The sequence below is a fragment of the Struthio camelus genome, chromosome 2 (genome assembly GCF_040807025.1).
Source record: "Struthio camelus isolate bStrCam1 chromosome 2, bStrCam1.hap1, whole genome shotgun sequence".
Taxonomy (NCBI): Eukaryota; Metazoa; Chordata; class Aves; order Struthioniformes; family Struthionidae; genus Struthio; species Struthio camelus.
In genome coordinates, this window is record NC_090943.1 from 40,941,850 (window position 1) to 40,963,096 (window position 21,247).

Genomic DNA, 21,247 nt, shown 5'->3' on the forward strand with positions numbered 1-21,247 from the left:
TGTCTCTAGTATCACCCAGCTCTCTAGAGATACTCTGGCTGGCAAACAGTCTCCTGTCCTGTGGCAGGGAAATAAATTTCAGACCACAGATGAAATTCTGTAGACAGAGTTCCATAAAGGGAACGATGCATTATGGAGATTTCCTTCTCATGACCCTTTACCTTTGGGGCCAAATTCATCTCTGAAGTAACCCTACTGGCAATGCCAGTGTTACATGGAGGCTGCATTTCCCTTACCTCATTTTTTTTATTTTTAACACCAAAGATGTTAAGCCAGACACTCCAGAAGAGTAAAGCAGCTTATTTCCATTTACACCTGTGCAGCTACAGCAATATAAAGCCAACTAAGAACTTGTCCCTCTGTTTCTAGTGGTGGTTTAGATTTTATGGTCAACATGGGATGATTTTCTAGTGGAGGATTTGACACTAAAGTAGTCTCAATCAGTTTAGAGGTGGTTTCAGGTTATCTCCGGTTGGGTTACTCAGGGCTGAAGATATACAGGCCCCTCTTCAGCTTAAACAGTAGATGCGTTAGTAGTGATCAAGTACAAGAGGCAGGAGGGTGAGACTGCACGAGTATTGCTCACAGTGCTCAAGATGCGTCATTTCCAGGTGGGTCAATAAAGATCCAAAGTCTCACTCCTCCAGTGATCATAGATAGCTGGTAACAGTCTGAGCCTGCGTTGGAGGTTAGGTTTAAGGCAGGGAGTACATCCTAATGCCCCTTAAAGCCCTGAGAGCTACCATTTCTGAGTTAGACAGGGGCTGTGGTGTAGTAAATCCAGACACTGTCAGAGCTGTGTGATATGATCCCTCTACTTTCCATCAACTGCTACTGACCTTCACGCCCAGGGAACTGCTTTTGCAAAGCAGTGCAGAGGTCCATGGTTTCCATGCTCCATTTTACATTGGCCACATGATTTATGAGCAAAAGTCTTGTAAAAATGGAATTTCAGCAGCATTTTGTAGGACCTTTTGCTTCACTGACAGGTTGGCAAACATCTTATAAATCACAATGTTATTGCCAAAATCCCTGACAGTGATCAACAGATTTTAATAGCAAGCTTTGATAACCTCCAAAACAAAGTTCCATAGAACCTTTTTCTAATTTATTATTAACTTGCCGTTAGAAAATGACTTTGAATTAACAATTGAACTAACTATTCTATACAATGCCAAGTACATAAAATACCTGTAACACCTGAAAATAAAGTCTACCTTGTAGTAATGTTAAAAAGATATTTATTATTGTATCCTGGGGAGAATGGGGAAAGTAATTTGATTATAAAAACATCACAAGTCTTGTTCACCATGCAATCAGTCATGTTTTATACACTGACTTTCCTTACCTCTGTGCAAATAAAGTCATTGTTAAGATGTAGCATAGAACTGTGCCATATAATACATGCAGCTATATAATACATGCAGCTATGAAAACATGAGTGCTGCTATGTGTTGAGTCTTTAAATGGAAGGTGACACATTTGCTTTTGGTGCAGTAGTATAAATCAATCCAAGATGTTTAGTAAAGAGTAAGTAACAACCTGTCCAAACACTCTTTCTTCCATCCAGCCTTGTTTGTATTCTTTGTTATTTTCCGGGCAGTTAAATACCAGCTACACCCATTCAAAGTAAGTGCTGTTTCTTCACGTACAGATAACATAACATGTCACATAATATTTAAAAAGTACCTGAAGGGAACAGTTTAGACAAAAACTCAAGCGAAAATGAGGTGGGAATGAGGAAAGGGTAACAGCTAAACCACAGTGACTGAAAGTATATTACTCTGGATAAGGCATCTATGTTTCCTAATACTTTTTAAATGAATAGTATGTCCTAGATTTGGTTTTATGTTCTAACTGTGAGCAGTTAGTGAGTAAAATTTGCAAGAGTGAAGGATGGTGAGTGTTTTCTTCCGTATCCATCCTCAAGCAAGCATCAAAAAATGGAGGAGTCAATATGGCTTGACTTTGTATTTATTGAACGTTTGTATACCTTCTAGGACAGGGTCTGCTTGAGCAGGAAGGTTACGAACCTAAGTCATTCAGTGTTTGCACAGGCTGACCAGTATTTGCATAGGCTGACAATATTGGTATTTCTCACCTCTTTGAAGGTGACTTAAGGCATCTTGAGGTTCGTTCTTCCTAGAACAATTGCTAATCTACTTGGCATGATCTGTAATACAGCCCTCAGCCCTGACGCTGTTTCTCTCCCACTGACTGAGCTCTGCTCTCCCAGGATCTGCTCTAAGAACAGCACAGAGGACAACAATATCTTCTGCAGATAGCCTAGGCTACCAGGTGTAGGCAGTGCTTAGAGACTGGAAGCAGGGAGGAAGACAGTGTCTCTAGGCCAAAGGGGAGAGCCTGGGGTATGCAGTGCTGCTTCCTCTTCCCTGAAGGATACATCAGGACCTGTCCCAGGATGGCTAGGGAGAGGGGTTCTCCCACCACTAGGCAGGAGGGCACCAGCAGGTCCATCTGTGTCCCATCAGAGGCCCTTAGCTCTATAACTAAAAAGACTGCAAGGATTTGCATCCTCCTGCATTTCCTTTCCCAGCTGTAAATAGTTTGTCCCAAGGTATACATGCTCTGGCTGCTTTTTCCCTTGTTTCTAGAAACGCTCCTTCTCCTCACAGCAGAGGGAAAACAGCACTTCCCTACAAAGGTGCCCTGCAACCCTTTACCTTCCTTTTCACTCCTGCGCTGCCTGCCACGGGCTTGCTGATCCCTCACGCCACTGATGCAAGGCTGCAGGCTGACTGGCACCTCTCAACTCTTCCTCACCCAGAGACAGCAAAGAAAGAGCCTACTTTACAGCCTTTTAGTAACCATGGGTAGAAGGTAAATACAGGGAAATGGCCTTTTCAGCTCCCAGGTGGGAAGCTCAAAAGAAACTGCTGCTGCTCTTTGATGCATATGGAGAATAAGGCATGCTCCCTTTGTCACAAGGGGCTCATTTTTAAGAAGTGAGGTTGGAAACAGGCTGCTTGACAGGTGATGGTTTAGGAGGCTTGCAGTACAGAATTGGGGATGCTTGTGAGGAAGCTTCATCAAAGAGGTCCATGCTGGACAGGGAATAGAGGCTGTTGGAACTACAACAGATAGTATTGTATATTTGCACTCTGTTAAAATGGTGAGACTATATTCAAAGGTCGGATTTCGTAAGCATGGGTTTCAGTGGTAACGTTACTTATCGACTCCTGTCTGAAAAGTATAAAAGATTGCTGTAAATTTGCTAAATGGGTCTCTATTCAGCCATAGCTGAAACACAGCTGCATGAGATACCCAGGTGATTCTGTTCAGCAACACAGAACATACCAGGAAAGAAGTTGTTATTCAGCAGTTACTATTGCAGGCTAGAGTTATCTTGATCGGTTGTTACAGCATCCTGATATAGTACTTCAGCCAGGGCAAAAATACTAATTATATTAAATAGAAACACTTGGGTAGATCAGAAAAGAAAAAGAAAAAGCCAATAATACTTTCTCCCATGTATTCCCCATGCTGTTCCTTGAGTTTCTCCTTTTCTGTTCTTCCATATGCCTGATAATGGGACTGAACATTTTGCAAGTCACTGCTGCCAGCTCTTTGCAGAGCATCTCGGACAGGTCTCTTCATTTCCATTTCATTTTGTCTTTCTATGGCTGACATGCCTTGCTATTTAAACAAAGGTTTTTGAACTCAGATTTTTTTAAAAGCAAATATATGCTGCTTGCCTATTGAAAACATCAACACTTTTTTTTCCTATGAAAGGCAGGATAAAGAGCAATACTCCCAAGACAGAAGGTGGGTTGCAATGTTACTATCCTGTGAATTTAAGCTAAAAAAGGAAGCCACACACAATAGTGAAGTATCAAAATATTGGCCAAATCTTCCTTCTGTCCAAGATATGATTAAAACAATATTACATCCCTTAAAGCACAGCTGAGACAGGGAAAGTGCCAAGACATAGCAGACTGGCCACATTTGCTCAAGGCATTCTGTCTGTGCAAAAGTGCTAGGGGAGTACACACAGAGGTGCCAGACACTACATGCCTCTAGAGCAATTTTAAGGTGCTCCAACCTGACCCTCATTTTGTAAGCTATCACTCATTTCAGTTCTACACTTGTTGTCCTCTCATTTTTTATTTTTGTGAAAGCCACCTACCAAGAACTATGGACTGAACTTACAGAAGGTCTTGTAAGGAGGTAATGGGGAAGAAGGAAAAAAAGAATGAATGCCTAGTTCCCTATGGGAAGTTTTTGCACCCTTCTTTGGAGATCTCAACACTGCCTACCCTGGGAGTTAAAGGTGAGTTCAGGCTCCTCCAAAACATCATATTGTCTTGATTATGATAATTGGAAAAAGAAATGCAAATTCTATCCATCTTCCTGGTTCCTTCAGAGTATATTGTATTCATGTTTTCAGGTTTTTCTTTACCCATAATGTCCAGAAATTTACTTTTTAACAGAAGATGAATATGGAAGTTCTCCAGTAATCACATGACTCCTGGAGCTAGAGCTTCTAAATAATCGTGAAATATTGCAAGATATGGAAAAAAATCCACCCCCTCTACCCCTCCCCACCAAACAGAAGAGTTGCAAACGCCTGAGTTACTTCCATATTCGCTTTCTGTCAGACCAAGAGGCATGCGATGCTGAAGCATGTGGACTATCTCAGCCCTTTTCTCATTGGACAATGAACCATCTCACAGAAAAAAAATGCCACAGTTTATGCCCATTAGCCCCCTTGCCAGCAGTATTAGCAAACAGACCAGAGAGACTGAACTCCCCTTTTAGTCACAGAAGTAGTTGTTCTCTTTCAGTGTTAGCAGTAGTTGCTCCAGCCCAGAGTTTCTACATGTTATTCCTGGACTATTGCAAAATTGAAGTGCTGCTCCCTGAGCAATAGCAGGCTTATGGATGAGGAGACACCTTCAGTCTGCCAGGTGATAATTTGGCATCCTTATGTCAGTGCTAAAATTCTTACAGCTGTAAATATTTATTGCAAATGAAATACACGCATATACTCCAGCTAGCACGTTACCATATGAATAAATCTAACATTAAATAAATCACATGCACTCCATCTTTTATTCAGTTTAGGAAAATCTCGCTTCTTGCTGTGAACATTCCTAGCTTAATAAGGATATTCAGAAGTCGAGTGATTCATGGTATGCCTTTACTTGTTTTGCAATACAACATTTTGCTTCTTGTATTTCACCTCTAACATTTTTTGCAAAGTTGTGATTTGATAGGACAAGAACGGTGAGGGCATTAGGACCAAGAGAAAGACGCACACATTGCTCTGTATTATGTCTGGCAAAGTGCTTCCTGACTGAGTGCTGTAGTTATGTGTGAAACAAAGTCAGGGACTGACTAGTTCTCATCTGTTGATCACAGTTAACTTGAAGCCTCAAAACAGGGGGAAGCTGTCAGATCTGCTTTCAGAGATAAGGCACTTGAATCCAGGCAGCAACTGGAAACTTTGCAGAAGCAGGAAATACTCTGGAAGGAAACTATAAGAAACGGAATTTCTTTTTACTTAGAATTAAGAGAGGAAAAAAATCAAAACTTTAGCTACTTTTTTCATCAGCTAAACATGTTCTTTCCTAGCTAAGCTGGGATTCTGCATAATAAAGGATCTACTTTATCTCATCGGATCCATGCTTTCTTTTATTACAGTAAGTGCAATATTAATAGGCATTTTTGATTTTGTCTGCAAACAGAGAGGAAAGCATGAAACGGCATCAGTGAAATGTGAGGGGAGCAAAAAAATCCTCTTGGCAGATACTAAAAACCAGCACTTTGCTGCAACCCGAGGACTGGAAACTGAGAGAGATCCAAGTGATATTTAACATGACCATCTGTATCGTTTTGTCACCAACAGTATGTTCTTGAGGAAGAAATGCAGATATGGATCACGTAAGCTGCAGTTTCTCTCGTTGTTGCTGATGCTGGGCTTTTTGCTACTGATGGTTACAACGCTGAATCCACCACCCAGCCACCAGAGCAAGGAAGGGACTTTCCAGCCTGTGGAGTTCAACCCCCGGGAAGGGTATCAGGTGGACTTTGTGGAGACCCAAGAGATGCTGGAGACTCAGGAGGAGAGCCAGCAGTACTACCCGTTGGATGGGCTGTCACCTTTCATCTCCCTGCGGGAGGACGAGTTGATCGCGGCCATCGTGTCACCCGCCGCTAAGAGGAACCACAGCAAGGCCAGGAAGGGCTATCGCATGGTGAGGCAGCAGAGCAAACGGCTGGAGGCACAGGCCAAGGTGAAGGCAGAGGGCGACCCCGAGTCCCAGCTCATCGCCCTTCCTCTGCGGGACGGGAAAGGGGCTGACGCCGGGGAGCGGCTGCTCGGCCTGGAAACCCACGGCTTTAACGAAGCGCTCAGCGAGCGGTTATCTCTGCGCCGGGAGCTGCCTGAGGTACGACACCCGTTGTAAGTAAAACAGCCCATTTAATCTCCGGGAGAAATCTTTGCCTTTCCCCATCACTGCCCCCCATGAGCCTCGCCTCCTCTAAAAACTGTGCCTTTCCTATCAAACTGTCTCCTTCGGTTTGGGGAAACGTCCTTCTCACACCGCTTTCCTTTATGGAGACGCACCCCTTTTCCGCTGACCCAGGTGTTTTGCCAGCCTCCCTCCAACAGCCCCGACTCTGAATCCGGGGGGAGCCCGAGGCCCCCCTGGCCGGCTCCCCTCCCAGCCAAAATGCTTTCCAGTCATCTTCCCCTTGTGCCGCCGCCGAAAAGCCCCCGGGGTACCCGAGACCCCGGCAGGTGCGACAGCAAGAGCCACGCAACCCCCCCGCGCCCTTCCCTCCGCTTTTTAAGTGCGACAGCAGCGAGGAGTTTAACGACCCAAACGGCAAAAACAAAAAACCAACGAAGCTGCTCTCAAGCCCACGCGAGCTGCTGCGGCTTTCGGGGGGGGGGGGGAGGGAAGAAGAGCAAAAAAAAAAAAAAAATGGGGGGGGAGGAGGACGAACGGGTGCACCGCTACCCCGCCGCTGGGCTATACGGCTACGGGGGTCTGCTCGCCGCCGGCTCTGCCCGCCGCCGCCCCCCGATCCGGCGCGGCCCGGCCCGTCACCCTGGCAACGCCGCGCCCCGCCGCCGCGGCGCCCCGCCGGCGGCCGGCAGCGCCCCCTGCTGGCGCCCGGCCCGGCGGCGGTTGGCGCCGCAGCAGGTGCCGTTGCGGCCCGTTTGGGGAAGGGGAGCTGTGCGGCAGTGGCGGCCGCCCCGTTTATGCGTTGTGCCCTGCTCGGCCCGCCGTCGGGTGACGGCAGGCTGTTGGAGAGCCCCCCAGGGTGCGGCGATTTGCCAAGCAAACCGGGCCGCGCTCAGCTCTGGGTGCCGGGGGCCTGGCGGGGTTGTCGCTCGCATCAGTGCTTTGTCACAGCTTGCTCGGCTAATCCGAAAAAGGGCTTAGCCCCATGACTCTTCCTTTAGAGCCAGCAGTGTGACCAGAGCGCCAGGACAGGCAGTACGCGTGTTTCGGGAGAGCCCTGTCTGAAAGTGCAGCTCTCCCCCCGCCCCGGGCAATGGGTTAGTGAATAAAAGGTAGCGCGGCTCCAGCGGTGGGTTTCGTGTGTTCCCTGCTCCCCCACGCCGTGGCGAAGCTCCTGAGCAGCAAGCGGCACCTCTCTGGTTGCCGCCAGTTCATGAACAAGCAGCAAGCTCACCAGTTGCATGAACTGGATCAGTCGCTTAGCTGCTTAAATCTTTCCCTCACCCTCAGCATTTCGTGGTGCCCACCCTAGGTAGTGCCTCTGCCAGTGGCTGCCCCTAGGCAGGTCCTGTCTCCGGTGCCCAGGTGGCACTTAGGGCTGACGATCCCCCTCTCTTGCCGAACAGAGAGAGCTCTGCCACTCTACGAGGGGCAGCTTGGGGCACCTCTTAGAAATGAGTCTAGGAAGTAAGTCCTGGCCCCTGGCTAGCAGAGAGGGATGGGGATGTGGGGGGTATCTTTGCTTCTTGCCTCCTGAAAGGAAACCTGTGGAGGCTTTCCCCCAGCGTGCTGCAGAAAGACATGCCAGAGAAGAGTTTAAATAAGCCCACAAGGTTTATGTAATAATTTTTCTAGTGGTCATTTCCCCATGGTTAAAGAGAGCTGGTGGTTCTGATTTAAGGGGACAATCTCAAGGAAAGAGAGAGGAAAGTTAGGGGGTGTTTTCTATGTTTACTGACTGGATTTAGGTAGTTTCATTGAATAATAATATGCTAATTTTATTTCAGTTATTTTTCACTGTAATTCACTGGCTGTTCTTTGAACTATGTAATGTTCAAAGGAGAAATGATGACCCTATTTTACTGCCTGTCATGTGAGCCAAAACCAGTTTTACTTTGGCAGTTGAAGGGCCATCCAGCAAGAGCCAGTTTCAGTTAATACTAATCTCAGACAGATTTAAGCCATGATCTCAAAGCTCTTGGAGGGGTTTTCCTATCTGACTAGTTACAGCCTAAAGAGCTATCAACGCTACAGCTTATGGAAGCCCAAATTGAAACCACAGGTCTGAACATCTGAGGCTTTGCAGTTGTTCAGATCTAAATCCAGATCATAAACCTGCAGCAGAGATCTACCTCTAAGCTAGTCTTGTTCTTTATGACAGTATTCAAACCACAATGTATTTTTTAGATGTAATTTACTCTGGGGGCCTAGCTCAGTTTTATACCAGTGTAAAATGAGAGTGAAACAGTAATGAATCAGAATGTCTATTATTCTATTCTATTAGAATCATATTATTCATAATGACGTCTATTATTATTTAGATAAATAGACTAAGCCAGTTAGAAATATTTCAGTTAGTTAGATCTAGATCTATAGACTCCCTCTGAAATTATTTGGTAAATTATTTGGACCAGAAGCTGTACCTACTACTTGTAAAACACTTCCAGGTACTGTAGAATGATGCTAGCCAAACTGCACACTTACATGCTTCATTTATTAATAAACCAGGGTTTAAGATGTAGAGTAAATGCCATAAGATATACTTAGCTGCTGTTTCTCAGAAATTCACATGAAGAGTTCTGTTGTGCTTTGCACTGAAGCAATGAACAGCATTAGTACAGTCTCTTTTTATGTGAAGATTACAGAGCTCTGATAGAAATGAGTAGAGGCTGCTGGCTGTGCTCTGCCTCGATAGCCCAGGATCCAACTACCTAACCTGGAAAGTGAGGCTTTAGACCTACCTCACCAGACCCCAGCTTCTAACATAGTCCACATCTCTTTACATGCCTTTATGCTACTTGTCAGAAAGTAGATGCATAAAACTGTATCTCTTCCAACACCCTGCAGTAAAGCATGTCCTGATAGTAAGTCAGATACTTTATTTTGCCACATTTATTCTGAGTAGTAGTTATGACACAGCCAGGGTCTCTGGGTGAAAAGGCTTAAAAACTTGTCCAAATGTACCTGCAAGTTGTTCTTCCACGTGAAAACTCATCCTTTGGGGTACCTTTCTCCCCCAGGGTGCTTTCCGCTGCTATCAATTTGCCCAGCTACCATCAACGCCCTCCTGGAACAGTGGACCTGGGACAGACTGAGTTTTATGACAAGATCCTATCTGAAAAAGTCTCTGCTTTTCTGTCTTGGTCTCGAGTGTCACACAATATGTGACAAATGCAAACACACAAAGCATCTACAAAGGGTTTAAATTTAAGTTTGAGTGCTGTTAGAAGCTGAATCTCAATGAGACATTTTCCTGAAGATGAGTGAAAGTCCTGTCGGTCGTGTCTTTGCCTTGTCCGAATTGCTCTCCCTTTCCTTGCTGCTTATGACAATGCCTAACTTTTCACAAATTGAATTAAACTGCAATTTCTTGTATCAGTCACAGCCCTGACTTTTTAAAATGCCAATTTATGATGGACATTCTGAGAGACTACTCCAAATTACATGGAAGGTATTTCCTATACCTGGAGTCTTTCTCATTTTTCTGAAGATTAGATATCTGTATTGCAAGCTTTTGCCAATCTCCATGGCAACTAAGTACTCGCCATCTAGGCTATGCATTCAAGTACAGTTATTTTCAATTCTTTTCCAATTAAGATTCCAAAACAGCCTTATCTTCTTGCTGTAACCACAACTCTAGCAGCAAAGCGTTGCAAGGTTATGGTGGAAAATATAGGTGGTTATACTAAATGGCCCTGGTTGGAAGCTGCCTGGTAGTAAAAGGACTGCATCAGATCTTCACTTTTCTTAATTATCTTTAGATCTTCTGCCTGAAAATCCAAATACTTCCTAAGTCATGAGAGTATCCTTTTCCCCATCCTTCTGAAAACAGAAGAAGTTTGTCTATGCGTGTTTATGAAATAGCATTGTTGGTTACAGAAAATTGGTTAAACTAGGACAACATAATGTTAATTACTGTGTTAAAAATATCTAAAAAAATCTGTTTATCTGGAAAAGATATTAACATGAAATATTATAAATTGCAAGGAATGAGTATGATTGTGCTGATTTTATTCCCAAAAGCGAATCTACAGTGTTCCTTTATTTGTATGGATTACTAGAGCATTCAGATTATGGATTATATTAAATAATAAACAGCTTTGTGTTTGCATAGTGTCTAGCATGATAGGGCCTCAATCCATGAATAGAACTCCAAGTATGATGACAATAAACACAGCAATATTAAAATTATATCCCTGACATAACTCCTCTTGCAGCTGAACAAATTCAGTGGTCACTATAATAATAATCACTGTTATTACAATAAACAGTAACCACAGTAAAATCTGTATGGTGATTTGCTTGACAATACAAAGATGTTGGAATAATGATGAGCCAAATTCATCCAACTAGTTTTCACGGACTTACACAGAGACAAACTTGGGCCAATAAGCACCTTGAAACCAAAATGACACACAAAGTTAGATGTAAATGATTATTATAATAATCTTTTATTTTCATTAAGAAGTTATTGCTGGTAGAGATTAAATGAATAAGGCAAACTAAATGAATGCTACCCAGGAAACAAAAAGCTTAAAATATATTTTCATATGTAAGCAAAACAGGTACACAGGCATATTCTTTGTGTCTGTACAAGAGGCATTTGAGGACCTTTTCTGGAAAGTGTATATCTTCCTGCCAGTGTGATGTGTCCAATGTGTTTTGAGCTAAGAGTGGTCAATGAGAAAGCACTTTTTGTCATGAGGCATTGAACCCATTTTTGGAACCTTTTCTCACATTTGTGAAAAAAGAATTGTTTCACAAGAGTTTATAATTTTCATTTAAAAAGGTTCTGAGAGGGTGCATAGGAAGTTTTTCTGGTTCTTAAATGCTTCGGATGTCAGAGAACGATTTAATTCACATTAGTTTTGACAGAAGTTGTTCCAATGCCATGAGTGAAGTCTTGGCCCTGTGGAAAACTGAGGAGCTGTGGGCCCCAGCTGGCAGTATAACATTTCTAGAAATGCCATAATGGGTTGGATCAGGGACCCATCCAGCCAGAGGTCTTGCAGTAGATTGCATCAATATCTGGAGATGTAAAAGAAATAGCAAAAAAAGAGCATACGGACAATCTGCCCAGCTCAGATAATCTACCCAGGATCCTCATTTGTCCGTGATTTATTTTCATCAGAAAAATGAAACTATACAAACTTAATAGTGAAAATGCACTCACTTTCTTAAATGCATCTATATTTGTTTTCATTACCCATGTAACTGTCTGCCTCTTTCCTACAAGACTAAGATGTTGGCTTCATTCACTAATATCCTAGTCAGGCAGTCCACAGGTAAACTAATCTGCTGTGCAGATGAGTTATTTTTCTGTTATTTTACTCCTAAACGTTTTACATCTTCTCTGTTATGTGAGAAACTGTGACTGGAAATAGAGGTGCCTGACTGACCTCCTTTGCCCCCTTCTCTGCTTTGTTCTGTACCACTCATGTTCAATTGTCCACCTCCTTAGGGTTGTTTCCTCCTTACCTAATTTCTCAGATAAATAATCTAATTGTATTTTAAGTTTCTCTTTCTGGGCCTTCTGGACCGTTTCTATTTGAGCTCTATTTATTGTTCTTGAGGCAGCCAGAACAGAAGACAGTATCCTAGGATACAGCAAAACATTCCTCTTTTTATATTTTTATTTTCATAGTGTCCTTCCCATATTTTCACTTTATATTCTAGTTCTGGACATCTTAATGCTTTCTTTGCTTCTTTAGGAGTGGGCTGAGATTTTAAACTGCCCTCCTGAAGATGTAGGTGTAGGTTACAACTCAAAAAATAGTGTCCAGTTGCACCAATGATTCCAGTGTCTCGCTCATTTGATCCCATGCAGGTGCCTACAACAAGAATATGACTCCAGTCTGCCTACTGCTAGTGTCATCATCTGTTTCCATGACGAAGCCTGGTCTACTCTCCTCAGAACAGTACACAGCATTATGGACACAGCCCCGAAGGCCTGCCTCAAGGATATCATCCTAGTAGACGATCTCAGTCAGCAAGGTAGCCCTCATTTCTCTGTGTGCGAGCTCTGCTTTCCAAAGCTGCAGGGAGGAAGGAAACTGTCCTCCTCCATGAAGTGCATGAGGCAAGTAAAAAGCAAAGAGGACCCTCAGAAAGACAGCTAAGTATGGATCTGACTGACTGCCAGATTTCACCCTTCATCCCTAGGATTCAACTTAGCCTTTTAACTTTGAAATGTTTCTTTTTTCCCCATCACTTCCAATCACTCTGAGCTTTCTTACTTTACAATAAGATCAGCGTAGGCAAATCTTAGCCTTTCCACTGCACCAGATCTGCTGTAATAATTTCCAGACTTGGACTTTGGCTCAGTCATGGAGTGGAAAACTCTGCATTGCTGAAATAATCCCAAGCACTTTGGAGAGCCAAACACCTATAGTTTCTCACTGTGATCTGCATCTTTTATGAGATGATGAGAGTCTCCACTTTTTGCTTACAACAGGAGAGGAGGCTATTCAGTTTCCCACAGGAATACCTTCACACCTAGTGAATATCCGTGTCCATTAGTCTCTACTTCTCTTTGACACTATGCTGCTGTGGGAGTACTTAGAACATGGCTTGCTTAGCCATATAAAACAAATGCTCCCAAAACATATTACCAGCAAGCAAGCGTCTACTGCTTGTTCTTCTATTACCTGTTGTGTTTCTATAACAGCTTGAATCTAAGTTAAAATGTCTCAGTGACCGTTCTATTTATGACAGGGCCCCTGAAGTCAGCCCTGAGTGAGTACATCTCTAAGCTGGATCGTGTGAAACTGATCCGGAGCAACAAGAGACTTGGAGTCATCCGAGGTCGGATGCTAGGAGCAGCACGCGCAACTGGGGATATGCTTGTCTTTATGGACTCCCACTGCGAGTGTCAGAAGGGCTGGCTGGAACCCCTCCTAGCCAGGCTGTCCAGCAACAGGTAAATATCCTTGTAACTTCTGAGCTCCCTGCATTGCTAATTCTTGCTAAAAAAGATGTACTTGGAAGGGTTTGAGTATCTTTTTTTTATCCTCGCTAGGTTACCTTCTTCCTTCTGTCCACATTGCTTTTCCTTCCTACTTTCACTCCACATGCATCACACTGATGCTTGGGAAGCAGGATAGGTCGTACAATTGACCTGCTCTCCCTTTACACCCAATATGGTTTGTATCCAGACAATGTTAGAACTATAAGAAGGCTTCCTGGTGGTAATAATTAAACAAGTTTGCAAACTCAGGCTGTCTGCAAACTGGCAAACGTCCATGAGAGAAAGTACTGCAACAGCCCATTACTTGCTGTACTTTTAGACTATCTCAATCATGAAACCAAGGATTAAATGGGACAGTTTCCTTAGTTACTTTGTTCTCCTGAGTCAGTCTGGCTACATATCAATTTCACCTGTACAGTATCTGTTCCATAGAAAAATAGAATGCTTTCTGGGCAGTCTAGACAATTCTAGCTAACCTCAGATATTTTCACTGACACCAAACTTGCAGGGGAGTATACAGATCCATATTTTCCCAGCCTGTCATGTTTCAGGTGGTGTTTGGGCCTGCTCTCTCTTGTACGGCTGAACTCTTCTGTGCAGTCCCCAAGTCCTTCAAAGAGATTAAATCACTGAAAATATTTCAAGAATTACATGGAAGTAAATCCTTTATTAAAGGGACTTTTCTGAAAGAAACATTTGTACATTAACTTGTCTATCATAACCCATAAATCACTTGCCGAAAAAATGAGTATTTGCTTGAGGGGGTAAAAGAAAACATATATGTCTTTAACACTCTTACTAGGCCATTAAATAATCATACTAAAGACCTTCAAAGACCGTTCGTGGGCAATGGAACAAGCTGTTTTTATGGCTAATTCTGTTTGCTTATGAATGATTAGTTTGACCTTTTAGAAGTGAGTGCATCATTTAGATGAAAACATTAAAACTACTGCAAGCGAGTGGAATGCTGCCTTAGGATGTCCCTTCCTCTGGAGGGCCTACATGCTCATTCATTCCTCCAAGAGGGCAGAATTTAATACTGAATTAGATAATGGCTAATTGGACTAATGGAAAAAATTGGAAGGACATTTGGATAATGGTGTGGGCTAAATCATCCCTTTCTGTATGCTATATCAGGCCCCGTGTCTAAAATCTGGAAGCTTTTCACTGCTAGTATGCGGAGCCTGTGCCATTCTCCAGTGCACAGGAGAGACATGCTCTAAGGCATTCTGGCAATCACTTTCCCTCACTGTCCCTTTTTCCCCAGCTGAAAAATGGTGATAGTAACAATGACCTGATAAGGAAGTTAATTCATTATTTTTCCGAAATTGCTTGAAATGCTTGCATGGAGATCACTATGGAAATGTAAAGCAGTAGCATAGTCAACCTGGCTTCATTTAGCAGCTGAGGAGCTGTTAAATTGAATCATGTCCGCTTCCTTAGACTACCCAAATGAGGAAAGTGCAGTGAAAAAAGCTTACAGTGATTGGTGAAATACCCATCATTCCTCTTCTTTATATACCAGTCAAGCTGCCACTCATGAATTTTTGCTGGAGAGACAGGATGGGAAAACACTTAATCACCTAGAGCAAGTGAGTCATTAGCTGGCAAGGGAAAACATAGCCTTTCCAAAGCTCAAACCTTTGTGGTAGTTTAAGGGAAATAGTGAGATATTTTAACTCTGAAAATTGTGATCAAGCCCAATTTTCTAGACTCCAAAGCAGATCTAACGCTATTATTATGACCTGCTTAAAGTAATGTGCAGAGATCCTTGCCCAGACTGAGACCTCACTCTGCATTGAGCATACTCACAGGAAAGGGAGAGACCTCCTGCCCTGAGCAGTGTGTAGCAAGGACAGGTAAGACCAACAGTGGAAAAATTATCCCAATTTTGCTATAGGGAAACTGACAAAAAAGTATTTAAGTGATCTTTCCAAGGTGACAGAGGTGTCTGTGACTGAGTGGGGAGCAGATCCCACATTTCTGAGTTGCTGTCCAGTACTGTGAAGACCAAGCTCACATGTTTCTGTTGAAACAGTTATAACCCAAATCTGTGCAGAGGTGACCACTTTATTACTAGCAAACAAGATAAATGCTTTTGGTTCAGGTAAAAGTTCACAAAACAGAACGGTTTAAATTTCAGATCATTTCCTTTTTATCCAGAATTCACCTGTCTGTATCATCAATATATCTAGAATTTAGAGGGTGAATCAGTAGGTTTTTGTCTTTAATTCACAATTATTTATTCAAATCTCAAGTCATTGAATTTTGGCTAAGCACTTATTGTCAGGTACTTGACGGCTTTGGGTAACGTTTCATCTGTGTATGTGATTGTTTTATTTGCTAGCCCAATGAAAATTGTTTTCCCAAAAGGTGTTAAGTATTTCTAAAATCATTACATATGCATTTATGGATGTCTTGATTGAGACTAGTTTAGGAAGCTTTCTGTGAACCGTACCTAACAGGTTGAGTGGGAAGCTGTGCATCACCTTAGTATGCCATTTAGAGAATGGTTCAATGATTTGTAAAGCATTCCTTGACATTTCAGTTAATCAAGAACAAATACCATAGGCATCTGGACAACATTAGAAAATTAACTGAGATGCCCCTCAGATCGTTTCTTTTCACAACTGTTTGTGTTCCAGGCTAATTCCAGGTGAGTAGCACGGTGCATAGTAACGTAGCCATGGAATTATTACAATCATCTTTGATAGGGCTTGCCTTTTCCAGGAGACTGTCGGAAGCAGTTGCTATTTTGTATTCAATCCAAAGGTAGCGTAAGGCAGAGGGGGTATGTACTGAATTGAGCCATAAAGCCTTGAGAAGGTTATTTCTTTAACATAAAAACAGTGACCAACATGCTGAAGTATATGGCTCTGTTCTTGCAACAGGATGATTTTTAATAAAGTCCAAAACGTAGTTCCTGAGAATACTGCATGGAGGCAAAATGATCCTTGATTATATACTTGAAAAGAAATTCTACCATGAAAAGGCACGATCCCCATAATTGTGGCAGAGGGATGGCTTGCGAAGGGATAGCTTGCCCTCAGGATCTTTCCCCTGCTCCTAATTGCAAAGACTATTTCCCTCTGGGATGGTGCACTATGTACGTCACTGCTCAAATATTGCTTTAGGAAACTGAAGTCTGTGATATTATTAAAAGAAGCCGATCTAGTTTCTAAAATCAAAGTGCCTTCACTTAGCTCCACGATTCTGGGTCACTAATCTTTAATGCAAATGCTGTTAAACGGAATAACAAATGAACATAGCAACGGAAAGCTGTCTCTTCAGCTGTTTGCTCCTGTTCAGGAGTCGATGGGTGCCTTTGCTTGTAGATGCAGACATAGACACAGAGTTCTGCTATGCAAAAAATTTGTGAGTGGTGTTAGTTTTATGGCAATACAGTAAGGTGAAGTAGAATATTTCACACTAGAGTTGAATAGTTCCTACACCTCTTCATCTGACTCTTCACTTCTCTTTTGCCCGTACCCCAGCTTTTCAGGCTACTGAATATGTAAGCACATAAGCAGTCTGCTTTCTACCTTCTTGCAGGCCCAGGGAAGTAAGATGTTGTCCTTTCAGAGTCCACGCAACCTCAGCATCTGAGCATCCATGCTACTCTCCTTGTTTTGAAAATCTTCCATATATATCATATATAACAGCCTCCTTCCTGGGACTTCTTTTCTGCCTGATCTTTTTATATCCTCCGTTTAACTCCAGTAACACTCATTTCAAATTCAGTTAGATAATGTTCTGCACTTACGTGGTATGATATCTGAAGAGATGCTATCTCTTTATAATCTTTCACAGCTGATTAGCAGGTGACCTATTTTAAAGAAGTAGAGGTAAAGAAACTGTAAAGAAAAGGTAAAGACAAAAGCAAACATTGCAGCTGAAAGTAGGGGGCAGCTAGCATTTAGGCATGGTTCATGGCACAGAGTCCTGACTATCCAATTTAAAAAGCTATTAGTAGCTCTTGCAGATTCCAGCACCCCTAGAAGTAAGGCCAATGGGGACACCAATGGGGTATTTTGATATCACACCTACAAATTTGGATATAAAAGACATGTTCACAAGAATTTTCTTAAAGTCAAGTATTCCCTTAGGACTCTACCTAGCAGAGTGTTGAAGTGCATGTTTAGTGTTTAGTATATGAGTAGTGCCATCTATTAAAAAAGACTGTTCATCTGCCTTAAGTTAGTCAGGAGTTTGTCTGTAAGGCTATACTTAAGTAATCCTCTAGACTATAGCTTTACCATTCCTGATCACTGCATATTCTCTTTTTATTAACCCCATTAACTTTTATTAATTTCAAATGTTCTGCAGCATTATTTCCCTGAAAACCTCAGCCAGCAAGGTGATTTCAGTGAAAATGCAGCATGTTGTGGAGCCAGCTTGGGTTCTCAGTTACTTGCTGAAGCTTTGACTGTGTGCAGAGAAAGAGAATTTAAACTGCTGAAGCTTTGACTGTGTGCAGAGAAAGAGAATTTAAACTGTGCCTGGATTTCTAAGCTATATTATTCTTGCAGGGAAAGATCCACTGTAAAACTGGTTGAAGAAAATAGAGCATTTTTGTATTTGTTTTTGTTGCTCCTCCTTATATAGAGGAGGACTTAAACAGACTAAAATCTCCCTTCCCAGCAAAACAAAGTATAAATCAATAAAAAGCACTTTCCAATAAAAGTGTATCTAAAATTTTTAAAAAGATGTTTTAATTAACTCTTCCTCTTCTCATGTTACTTATTCTAAAAGTAGAAAAGAATGCAGTATCCATAGTGCCTGGAAAGGGTCGTGCGAAGACACTTCATTTGCAACTGTATTTGGATGAGACATCCCAAACCAGGAAATTATTCTTGTTTGGGTTGCTCTTTTTCATGGAATTGTGACCTTTTGTAGATCCTGTGCGTTCCAAGCATTTGAAATATTCACAAATTAGTATCACCACAGTCAAATGGTTCAAGGCTTTGCTGCCAGTTATATTTGAGTTTCCTGTTTTTTCCTTTCCTAGGATACAACAGAGTAAAATTAGCAGTAGTTTGCCAGGGAGTGTTTCATTTCAAAGTGCCGAGAAGCTGCTTGTCTGTCTGCCAGTTACGAGTTAAAACAAAAAGAATAGCTAAGAACATCTTCCAACTTTCAATTACTTTCTGCTGCAGATTTGCATTTCCAACCACGCAAATATCAAACCCATCACTTGAACACACAGAAAACAGATGTTTTATAAAAGAAGCCTTAATATCAAAAGATACATAAAGCACCACTTGATTAAGATAAAAATTGGATATTGACCAGTTTTCACAAAAGCTGGAGTTACTGGATTCCTCTATTTCAGATCAGAAGGACACTCCAATATTTGAAGTTTAGACAGGCATGGCTCTACTGGTTGCAGAATCCTTCTGCTGTTGAACAATTTTATGCGGCCTTGCTTTCTCTGCTGCCTGCACGTCAGCTAAGAGATTAGGTAATGAAAGACTGCAGAACTCCAAAACTGCTGCAGAACGCTCATGAGCCAGGCAACCCTGGGGACGTATGTTTGTAGGTAGTCTGCATAATTGTTTGGTCTCCAAACCATCTGAATCCAGGACATCACTGGAAGTATTTTTCTTGACTAGCAATGAAGACTCATGCACAATAAAAAGCAAAGCAAAAATATGCATTAAAAATTAAGGATCATTTCAGCAAGAAGTACTTAGTTATTTTAGCTTATTCTTATGAGCAATTGCACTGATGCTAAAAGTGTCATTGAAGTTTGAAGTTTTATAGTGGCAACAAATGTAAGGTGGACCCAAAAGGACAAGATTTAAATGGCTGGATATGAAAATGTCGGAGATAGATAACCTGTCATCTGATCCGGGATATATCTGAGCGTAACTCTGAGTATCCCTATTGTCTCCATCTGAGCTATTCTGGAAATGAACACATGGTATATTCTTCATTGCCAAGGTTATTCGAATGGTTTAGTCTACATTGTCTCCTCTGGCTACCACTCAAACACCTCTTCCTAATCTTCCTCTCTCTGCTAAGAAATTCTAAAATAAACTACTGTGGGGTCATTAGTTCCTCACTCCTATCCGGATGAGAGTGGATAGACAAGTGGCAGTAGATTAATTTGCATTTCAGCAAGTAGCAACAAACTGAGGTGGGAAGTATTGAGCTCCCAGTACGTTCCTAACTAGACAGTTGTCAGAGATGTCTACACTGGAAGGTGCAGCTGGATGTAGATACTACAGTTATAGTGATTTTTTCATTTTCTGAAGTTCACTCATATAAAATCCATTCAATTTGTTAGTCTCAGTTGGATTTTCCTCAGCATATCAAAGAAAGAATACTGCTTGTGTGAGTCAAAAGCTAAGCAGGTCCATCAGGACACTACCTTTTAGTAAAGTGTATAAGTAGTTAGTTCCTTTTCCCTGCTGTTCTCAGTGAATAAAGGTTAAATACACTTTTCATCAGAAAGATTCCTGTAGGCTTGAGTTTGAGGTGGTTGCTCCTATACTAGATACAAAACTGTATCACAGGATATCATCAAGAGAATCAGAGGAGAATTTCCTTGAGTCCTGTGGAAGAACGACAGCAAATCACTGCCTTAATATATATGCCTACAAATGTTACAGTTGGCCATAAAATTGTCTCATCTGTTTATAAACCTCATGCTTGTTTCTAAGAGCTCCCATTATTACATATTGTAGAGACTGGTTTTATACCTGAGTGGAGAAATATAATGACTTATTTGTTTTAAATCTTTCTGCCTTTAGCTCATCATAGGGCAGTCTGTCTGCTCTTATTAGGAAAGAAAGGAATAACTGAGTCATTTTAGCTATATATCTTCTGTATATTTCAAATATATTTCTTACAGTTCACTGAAGACCAGTGTCTCTTTCCCTCCATGAGGGTCTAAAATCCTCTTTTAGGAAATGGCAACTGTGATAGAACAAAGTTTTAAGTAAGTCTCCTCACACTCTTTCATTGGAAAAAAACATTACTATAATTATTGTAAAGGCAGAGAAAATAAGTTAGGGTCACATGAACATCACCCAGAGCTGCCAGTTTCCGCAGCTGGTGCTGCGGCATGGCATGGAAAAGGACAAAAAACTCACTGAGTTGAGGACTTCTGAGATGACCTACTCCATTGATTGTAGTATGTTTTAAACCTAATTTCTCTCAAGTCTGGTCTCTGACCAACATATATAAGCCTTTAAAAGAGGGGGCAAAACATTCTGCTTTCTGCCCCCAGATGGACTATTTCTTCTCTATATATAACTGGAAGTTATTTTCTGGAAAAAGAGCCACTCTCAAATAATTTCCTATATGTATACTCTTATTCTAGAATGAGAGTATTTTTTTCCAGTATAGTTATTCCCTAGTAATTGCTCCTGATTTTTCTCCACAGTACTTTTTCTCTGTAGGCAACCCTCCCATGGAGACCAAAGGCGGTACATTGTACATAACAGAGCAGAAAAGGATCATGTTGCTCTACAAAGCACTTTTTTTCCTGCAGTCCCTAATACCATTTCATTTATCCTCTGAAAATGTCCAAATGTGATACATTATTGACCTAGAAACAAAGAAGAGTGTCACTCTTCTGAATTACCAGTAATTCCAGGACGTACAAGCACACTATAAAATACTATGGTATGTTTGCCATGGGGAAACACAGAATACCTCTTCTCAGATCTATCCAAATGTAACTGGAAGTAGAAATGATTTGAAGGATTGCTGTTCACAGTGCAATGGCTCTGTTCTGGCTCTTAAAAGTAGATCCAACACTGTGACAGTGCCTTTGCAGGAGCAGTTTAAGCGTATGATAAAAGAGAATGTAAAGAGAAACTATTTTATAAACTCT

The 21,247-nt window shown here is 41.8% G+C and overlaps 1 protein-coding gene across 2 annotated transcripts in view; it reads left to right on the top strand.

Moving 5' to 3' along the window:
• Positions 1–5,063: 5,063 nt before the first annotated feature.
• The window catches only part of GALNT15 (polypeptide N-acetylgalactosaminyltransferase 15), a 28,153-nt gene continuing 11,969 nt past the window's right edge, over positions 5,064–21,247 (top strand). Inside the window, exons 1-3 of one of the 2 annotated variants that reach the window (XM_009676404.2) lie at positions 5,064–6,427; positions 12,265–12,431; positions 13,152–13,356. In XM_009676404.2, the coding sequence (XP_009674699.2) occupies positions 5,871–6,427; positions 12,265–12,431; positions 13,152–13,356 (929 nt within the window). In that variant the 5' untranslated portion in view covers positions 5,064–5,870. The remainder of the gene's footprint in view (positions 6,428–12,264; positions 12,432–13,151; positions 13,357–21,247) is intronic. The other variant, XM_009676405.2, reaches the window with a different exon arrangement.